Source organism: Haliotis rubra, unplaced genomic scaffold (assembly GCF_003918875.1).
Source record: "Haliotis rubra isolate DU_JTF1 unplaced genomic scaffold, ASM391887v1 Scf1961, whole genome shotgun sequence".
In the NCBI taxonomy this organism is placed as follows: Eukaryota; Metazoa; Mollusca; class Gastropoda; order Lepetellida; family Haliotidae; genus Haliotis; species Haliotis rubra.
In genome coordinates, this window is record NW_025765960.1 from 6619 (window position 1) to 16275 (window position 9657).

Genomic DNA, 9657 nt, shown 5'->3' on the forward strand with positions numbered 1-9657 from the left:
CTGGAAAGGATTTATCAGGGGCTCTTAACTCCAGTGGAATATACCCAAGATCAAATCTACACACACAAAGGAGTCTCCGGACAAGCTGCTTTAACAGTACCTCTGTAGAGCTGAGTATCAATAGTAATCCAAGCTAAATTTTGAATTACAACTGCTCTACTATCTGCCATTACACATGTTCTGAGTATCTGAAGTGAAATGCTGTTCATCAACTAAAGATTTCCTCACAATAACCCCATGCAACCTCATCTCGTAATACCTGCACAGCATGATCAAAACTACTTTACCTGGACAAATAGGCATTGTTCCACACATCTACACATGTCCTGTAGTTACCTCCCCTCATTAATATCATCAGTGATGATTTTATCCTTCTACATGTGCGTCCACCTGAGCTTCATTTATATCAGACCATCCTGTACCATATCAACAGACTCCTCTTGGTAAATACTAGCAAACCTTCATGCCTTTTGTATGAGATGCTTAGAACATCGAGGAGGCTATGTGACCCACCTCCCCAATAAGCATAACATTTCCTCTGATTTTATAGTGGAAACAAACTTAGTAGGTTCTCTTTGTCATCTATGTTCTTGACTTTTCTACTGTCCTCTATAACCTTTCTCTTTAATTCTGTCTTGGTGAACATATTTGTTACTCTTTTGCTATACAAAGGATTCTGGAGACTTACCATTAAATCCCTTCCTGTGCCTCGTGCTTCAACAAATTGTTCAGCAAGTTTAGCCATTTCCATAGCTGTCTTAGGCGTCCTCTCCCTCAAAACATGCTCAAATCTCTCCCCTGTACTATTGAGAATCTGTTCTCTCAGTAGGGAGATCTCTCTCACCCCGTCATATAAGTTTTCGAAAGTGCCACTTAACTCTATCCACCTGGTGAAATAATTCTCGATTCTCACTACAAACTGAGAAAAGTCTCACCTGTTTCAATGTTAGCTGTCCTGAAACGTTGATGGAATCCATCCTCAGTCATAATCATACCTCTTTCAAAAGAGCAGTCTTCACTTCCTCATATTTTCTCCGCATCATTTTGATCTAAACCGAGAATAAACTTCTAACTTCTACCTTTCAAGGGTACTCAGATAAGCTGCCCACTGTGACTCTGGCCATGCTTGTGTCTTAGCTATTCTGAACCTTTGCAAATAGGCATCAATGTTATCTTTCTGATCTCTCTTCAAAAGGGGCATTTAGGCATTTTAGGCTTACCTGGGAGGAAGGGGTACTGTTCTCTCTGAGCCTCACTCATACTATTTTTTTCTTTAGTTTCCCAATTCTACTCCACTTTCGCAATCACTTCTAACTGGGCTTTCTTTCTCTAACTCCACATGTAACCTCACCTTCTCTTCTCTGCTTCTATGCTAGCCTTCTCTTTCTCTCTGCTTCTATCCTAGCCTTCTCTACCTCCATTCTCTCCTTTCTTTCTCTCTCTCCAGCTTAGCCTTCTCCAACTCTTGCTCAAACTTTTAGCTTCCCTTACATCGCTCTCCTCTCTTTCTTCTTTGCCTGCTCTTTTTAGCTAGCTGTATGTCAATCTTTTCTTTCACAAACAACTGTAAATCCTTTCCCAGATAACCTAAACTTTCACCAAAATTCTAAATTTTCTGTAAAACCATGGTGACAAACCAACCAGCAATCACAAGTAAAAACAAACTCCCAATTAAAAAATCTGACTTCCTATGTACCAACTTTTTACACTTCCTTATAGTTAGATAAGCAACAACTGCACACTTCCTCCCTGCTGAGTTAACACATTAGGGCTCGTACACCTTTTAGAGCATACCGACGGCCAAAACATGGTTAAAGGCTGAGAAAGGCTTAATAGGTCTAAAAGTCCACTATACTATCACCTAACGGTCAAAACAATTTTACTCAGATGTGACGGAAATTGTACATCCCACCCGCTGCCACCAAAATGTCATCTGCATACCAGAGTAAACACAAAACCAGATTTAAAAGTTAAAATAATTTATTAACTAAATTTACCCTATTTCCAATAGTTAATATAGGTTTGCATCACAACTTCATTCTCGCATTACCAAACACCTGCACTCTTTCCCCTATTAACACCCAAACAAGCACATCATACCTCACCATTCACATATACTCACATACACTCACATCAATACTCAAAATATCCCACACAACACCACAATTGTCTTTTTAAAGAAACGCTCAACAATTCATATATGATTATGTCATGTACATGGAAGATGGAATAGGCACAAATCAGTTGCATGCTATATAAATCACTGACGATGTTATTGTCACCACACGTGGGGTTTCCAGACAGTTCAGGTCTTTGGTGGTAGGTTAGGGTCCTTTCCCTGCATGTGTAAGTCTCTACACACTTTGGGCATGTCCATATGATGCCTGTTGATCAGTTGGTCCAGCCTTACTGACGGGGCACGTCACTCTCCCCAGATACACAGATGTTAGTTCACATCCATGGGCGGCATGTCAGGGTCGATCCCTAACGATCGGCGGGACAGCCTTGCGGGGTGTAACACCTACCCCGGACACTGGATACAAAAAGCACACCATGTACTTGGTGACTTTACATGTACACTATCTATATTTCTATATATATACATATATATAGATCACATACACAGGATATGTTTACAGGGCTGTTTTACAGTCACTTAATACACAACACTACCACTATACATTACACGTGACCTGCTGAATGAATATCATCATTACGCCAGTATACTAACTTAGAGACATTCTCAAAATGTCACATACCGATCACAATTCCATCATATTACTAACCACAGCAATAATATTACCTATATTTCACCTCGCAGTTATAGTTACATGCTTTAAGGTGAAATACCAATAATTGTACTATATATATATATACAATTCATAGTCATATTCTGACTGAAACATAACATAACATTATCATACTCACACCAGTTGAATATTCAGGAAAACCAGCCAACCTGACACCTGACGCGCACATACACTTTCCAACTGGCTGCCAACTCACAACTTTCAAATCAGTCCTTATATACCCCCCAAGCTACTTGATTAACCCCAAGCTTACTACCCAGATACATACAATGGCTCTCATACTGCACACCCCAACACTCGCTCAACGCTTACATCACTGCTCCAGCTAGCCTCTTTTCACTCCCAATTTCTCACACCCCAGACAAAGAATAAAACATATTACACTAATTGAGATCTTGACAATACCTCCCCCCTCAGATAACTGTTTACGAAACAGTTATAACACTCAAAAGATCACATGAACTATGTACAGGTGCCTGACTCTAAATCTTAGAGAATACATTTGTGAATATAATTCACAAGACAAAAACCGGTTATGGTGGACATCGACTCAGCAAATCAGCACCAACATTCTCAGAACCTTTCACCGCACGTATCAGGAATCGGTAAGGCTGCAATGCTAAGGCCCACCTCATGACTCGCCCGTTTGTCAACTTTGCTTTGCTCATCCATACAAGAGGCTGGTGATCAGTTTCTAACACAAACTCTCTCTCGTATAGATATCTCGTCAACTTTTGTACTGCCCACACTATTGCCAAACACTCTTTCTCAATAGTGGAGTATGCTTTCTCTCTTTTCAGTAGCTTTCTACTCACAAACATTACGGGGAATTTCTCATTTTCATGCTCCTGCAATAATATTCCACCTATCCCTACATCAGAAAGCATCAGTGCGAACTAAGAATGGTTTGTGTAAATCTGGAAGCCGTAAAATCGGAAAAAGATGACAAATACTTCTTCAGAGCTTGGAAAGCATTCTCTTGACATTCTGTCCATTCCACCTTGTTCGATTTACCTTTTTTTGTCAAATCAGTGAGTGGTGCTGCAATTGCCGCAAAGTTAGGAATGAACTTCCGGTAATAACCAGTAAGTCCTATCAGAGCTCTTACTTGTTTCTTCGTCTCTGGTCTGGCCAGATTCAGAATCTTATCTAGATTGTGTGAATTGAGGGCTAACTGACCTTCCCCAACTGTGTGACCTAGGAATTCCAAATGTGTATATCCTATCTTTACCTTAGAAGGGCGTGCTGTCAAATGATGCTGCCTGAGATGATCAAATACCATTCTGAGACTACTTCTGTGGTTCTCCCAGTCCTCTGTACCCTCCAAGATGTCATCAATATAATTATCAACATTCGGAATATCTTTTAGGACTTTTCTCCTCAACCAGGAAAAAACTGCCGGAGCGTTCACAACCCCAAATGGCATAACCTTCCATTGATACAACCCATCAGGGGTAATAAAGGCAGTATATTCTTTGCTCCTTTCCTCCATGGGAACTTGCCAGCAAGCCTTGCTAATGTCAATTTTGGTCAGGTATTTGCATTTACTCAACTTGCTGAATACAGCTTCAGCCAATGGAATAGGTTCCGGATCAAATACTGATATCTGATTCAATTTCCTGAAATCTGTACAAAAACGGTAAGTCTCGTCAGGTTTCTTAATCAGGACTACTGGAGCAGCATAAGGTGAATTTGATGGTTCTATCACATCCATCCTTAACATGGACTCTACCTCTCTAGCAACTACCTCCCGCATATGATGGGGCAAAGGATAGGGCTTGGAACTGATTGGTTCAGTAGAGGTTAATTTAATTTTGTACTCTATAGAGTCTGTCCTACCAGGTAGATCTGTGAGCACATCTTGATATTCAGAAACTAACTCACTCACTTCCTGTTTCTGCTCTGGTGTCAAGTCTGGGGAAATGTCCACATCCAAGTAAGTTTCCTTAGCACAAAGAGGGATCGTCATGACATCCAACTTGTCTGAACCTGGGCTAACCTCATCCATTGCTTCTTGAACATCAATTAACCCTGCTCCTACATGCTGTAAGCTAGTGATACTTACATCACATCAATTAACCCTGCTCCTACATGCTGTAAGCTAGTGATACTTACATCACATCAATTAACCCTGCTCCTACATGCTGTAAGCTAGTGATACTTACATCACATCAATTAACCCTGCTCCTACATGCTGTAAGCTAGTGATACTTACATCACATCAATTAACCCTGCTCCTACATACTGTAAGCTAGTGATACTTACATCACATCAATTAACCCTGCTCCTACATACTGTAAGCTAGTGATACTTTTCACATCACATCAATTAACCCTGCTCCTACATGCTGTAAGCTAGTGATACTTACATCACATCAATTAACCCTGCTCCTACATACTGTAAGCTAGTGATACTTACATCACATCAATTAACCCTGCTCCTACATGCTGTAAGCTAGTGATACTTACATCACATCAATTAACCCTGCTCCTACATACTGTAAGCTAGTGATACTTACATCACATCAATTAACCCTGCTCCTACATACTGTAAGCTAGTGATACTTACATCACATCAATTAACCCTGCTCCTACATACTGTAAGCTAGTGATACTTACATCACATCAATTAACCCTGCTCCTACATACTGTACGCTAGTGATACTTACATCACATCAATTAACCCTGCTCCTACATACTGTAAGCTAGTGATACTTACATCACATCAATTAACCCTGCTCCTACATACTGTTAGCTAGTGATACTTACATCACATCAATTAACCCTGCTCCTACATACTGCAAGCTAGTAATACTACATCACATCAATTAACCCTGCTCCTACATACTGTAAGCTAGTGATACTTACATCACATCAATTAACCCTGCTCCTACATATTGTAAGCTAGTGATGCTTACATCACACAACATTGCGTTCACAGCTATTTCCCTGTCAACATACTTCTTCAATAAGTTTGCATGGTAAGTTTTCAACTTATTCCCGACTCTCACTCGATAATTGCCAATGCCAAACCGTTCCTCAATGGTGTAAGGACCTTTCCACTGTAGTAATAACTTGTTCTGATTGGTTGGCAATAATACCAATACCTTGTCTCCTGGGACCATCTTTCTATACTTCGACTTGGCATTGTAATATTTCTGATACCTTCCAGAAGCTTTCTTTAGTTCCTGGTGTGCTAAGCGCATTGTATCTTCAATCCTGTTTTGAAGATCTACTACATATTCATAAGTAGTCCTGACCTCATCATTTTCAATGTCCTTAGTCCACAGTTCACGTAAAATTTGTACTGGACCCCTAATCTTCCTGCCATACAATAAGTCAAAAGGTGCAAAACCGAGACTTTCTTGTGGTACCGCCCTATAAGCAAATAAAAGTGCAGGTATATATCTATCCCAATCTTGAGGCCGTTCAGCACTTAACCTTTTCAACATGGTTTTCAAAGTACCGTTGAATCGCTCAACCAAGCCATTACGCATGGGGTGATATGGTGTAGTGGTCAACTGTTTCAATGACAACAACCTGCTAACTTCCTTCATTACTGCAGAAGTAAATTGGGAACCCATGTCTGTCAATATTTCCTTTGGGACACCAACTCTACAAAATATCTCCAGCAATGCTTCTGCCACCTACTCGGTCTCAATTCTAGGCAATGCTACTGCTTCAGGATATCTAGTTGCATAATCTACAACTGTTAAGATATACCTATTGCCTCTATCTGTAACAGGGTATATCGGGCCAATCAGATCAATGCTATTCTCTCAAAAGGTGTCTCAATCAACGGCTTGGTACCTAACGGGATTTTACTGACCTTCCCCTTGGAAGTAGTACGCTGACAAATATCACAGGATATGCAATTCCGTCTAACATCTCCCTGTACACCAGGCCAATAAAACTGTGAAGTCACTCTATCCAATGTCTTCTTGCTACCCATATGACCACCGATCAATGCCTCATGAGACACTCTCAAAACATCCTTTCTCAAACTTATGGGTACAACTGCTTGTACAACTGGTTTACTGTTATTGACTTTAGCAGAAACATGCCTCCTGTACAACAAACCATGATCAATGAAGTAACCAGACGTACCATGAGTCGTGTTTCTGACCTTGTTCTCTTCTGCCATTTTCCTCACTTTATTCAAACTCTCATCCTGCCTCTGCATTTCCACAAACTCATTTCTACTCAAGGAAACACCAACTGAAACTATAGTTTTCATGGGGATTTTACCTTCCTCTCTCACTCTTTTCTGACCTCTAGTTTCTACTGCTAGCACTGTTTCTGTGGTTTCTGGAAAGGGATTATCAGGGGCTCTAACTCCAGGAATATTACCCAAGATCAAATCACACAAAGGAGTCTCCGGACAAGCTGCTTTAACAGTACCTCTGTAGAAGGGAGTATCAATAGTAATCCAAGCTACCGGAATTACAACTGCTCTACTATCTGCCATTACACATGTCTGAGTATCTGAAGTGAAATGCTGTTCATCAACTAAAGATTTCCTCACAATAACCCCGCTACAACCGGTATCTCGTAATACCTGCACAGCATGATCAAACACTTTACCTTGACAAATAGGCATTGTTCCACACATTCCACACATTGTCCCTGAAGTTACCTCCCCCTCATTATCATCTGTGATGATTTTATCCTTCTCTACATGTGCGTCCACCTGAGCTTCAGTTATCAGACCATCCTGTACCATATCAACAGACTCCTCTCGGTAAATACTAGCAACCTTCATACCTTTTGTATGATGCTTAGAACATCGAGAGGCTATGTGACCCACCTCCCCACAAGCATAACATTTCCTCTGATTTATAGAAACAAACTTAGTAGGTTCTCTTTTGTCATCTATGTTCTTGACTTTTCTACTGTCCTCATAACCTTTCTCTTTAATTCTGTCTTGGTGAACATATTTGTTACTCTTGCTATACAAAGGATTCTGGAACTTACTAAATCCTGTGCCTCGTGCTTCAACAAATTGTTCAGCAAGTTTAGCCATTTCCATAGCTGTCTTAGGCGTCCTCTCCCTCAGAAACATGCTCAAATCTCTCCCTGTACTATTGAGAATCTGTTCCCTCAGTAGGAGATCTCTCACCCCGTCATATGTTTTCTCAGTGCCACTTAACTCTATCCACCTGGTGAAATAATTCTCGATTCTCACTACAAACTGAGAAAAGTCTCACCTGTTTCAATGTTAGCTGTCCTGAAACGTTGATGGAATCCATCCTCAGTCATGTCATACCTCTTCAAAAGAGCAGTCTTCACTTCCTCATATTTCTCCGCATCATTTTGATCTAACCGAGAATAAACTTCTAACGCCTTACCTTTCAATAGTGTACTCAGATAAGCTGCCCACTGTGACTCTGGCCATGCTTGTGTCTTAGCTATTCGAACCTTTGCAAATAGGCATCAATGTTATCTTTCTGATCTTCAAAAGGGGCATTTTAGGCATTTTAGGCTTACCTGGGAGAGAAGGGGTACTGTTCTCTGGAGCCTCACTCATACTATTTTCTTTCTTTAGTTTCTCCAATTCTACTCTTTCAGTCATTTCTAACTGGGCTTTTTCTTTCTCTAACTCCACATGTAACCTCACCTTCTCTTTCTCTGCTTCTATGCTAGCCTTCTCTTTCTCTGCTTCTATCCTAGCCTTCTCTACCTCCATTCTCTCCTTTTCTTTCTCTCTCTCCAGCTTAGCCTTCTCCAACTCTTGCTCAAACTTTTTAGCTTCCCTTACATTCGCTCTCTCCTCTCTTTCTCTTTCCGCCTGCTCTTTAGCTAGCTGTATGTCAATCTTTTCTTTCACAAACAACTGTAAATCCTTTCCCGTATAACCCAAACTTTCACCAAAATCTGCAATTTTCTGTAAATCCATGGTGACAAACCAACCAGCAATCACAAGTAAAAACAAAACTCCCACTAAAATCTGACTTCCCATGTACCAATCCTTTACACTTCCTTATAAAGGATACACAACTGCACACTTCCCTGCTGAGTTAACACAGGGGCTCGTACACCTTAGAGCATACCGACGGCCAAAACATGGTTAAAGGCTGAGAAAGGCTTAATAGGTCTAAAGTCCACCATACTATCACCTACGGTCAAAACAATTTTTACTCCAGATGTGACGGAAAATTTTACATCCCACCGCTGCCACCAAAAATGTCACATACTAGAGTAAACACAAAACCAGATTTAAAAGTTAAAATAATTTATTAACTAAATTTACCCTATTTCCAATAGTTAATATAGGCTTGCATCACAACTTCATTCTCGCATTACCAAACACCCTCACACTCTTTCCCCTACACACCCAAACAAGCACATCATACCTCACCATTCACATATACTCACATACACTCACATCAATACTCAAAATATCACAACACCACAATTGTCTTTTTAAAGAAACGCTCAACAATTCATATGATTATGTCATGTACATGGAAGATGGAATAGGCACAAATCAGTTGCATGCTATATAAATCACTGACGATGTTATTGTCACCACATGTGGGGTTTCCAGACAGTTCAGGTCTTTGGTGGTAGGTTAGGGGTCCTTCCCCTGCATGTAAGTCTCTACACACTTTGGCGGCATGTCCATATGATTCCTGTTGATCAGTTGGTCCAGCCTTACTGACGGGGCACGTCACTCTCCCCCAGATACACAGATGTTAGTTCACATCCATGGGCGGCATGTCAGGGTCGATCCCTAACGATCGGCGGGACAGCCTTACAGGGTGTAACACCTACCCCGGACACTGGATACAAAAAAGCACACCATGTACTTGGTGACTTTACATGTACACTATCTATATTTCTATATA

General features: G+C 40.7%; 1 protein-coding gene across 1 annotated transcript; it reads right to left on the minus strand.

The window, feature by feature from the left end:
- Positions 1–688: 688 nt before the first annotated feature.
- Positions 689–8705, minus strand: LOC124274942 (the record flags this gene model as incomplete). The annotated part of the gene is made up of 5 exons (XM_046710316.1): positions 8297–8705; positions 6917–7993; positions 3825–4724; positions 3441–3681; positions 689–887 (listed from the first exon to the last, which is right to left on the minus strand). Coding segments are annotated over exons 1-5 (2826 nt in total), but the record flags the coding sequence as incomplete, so codon positions are not given.
- Positions 8706–9657: the final 952 nt, after the last annotated feature.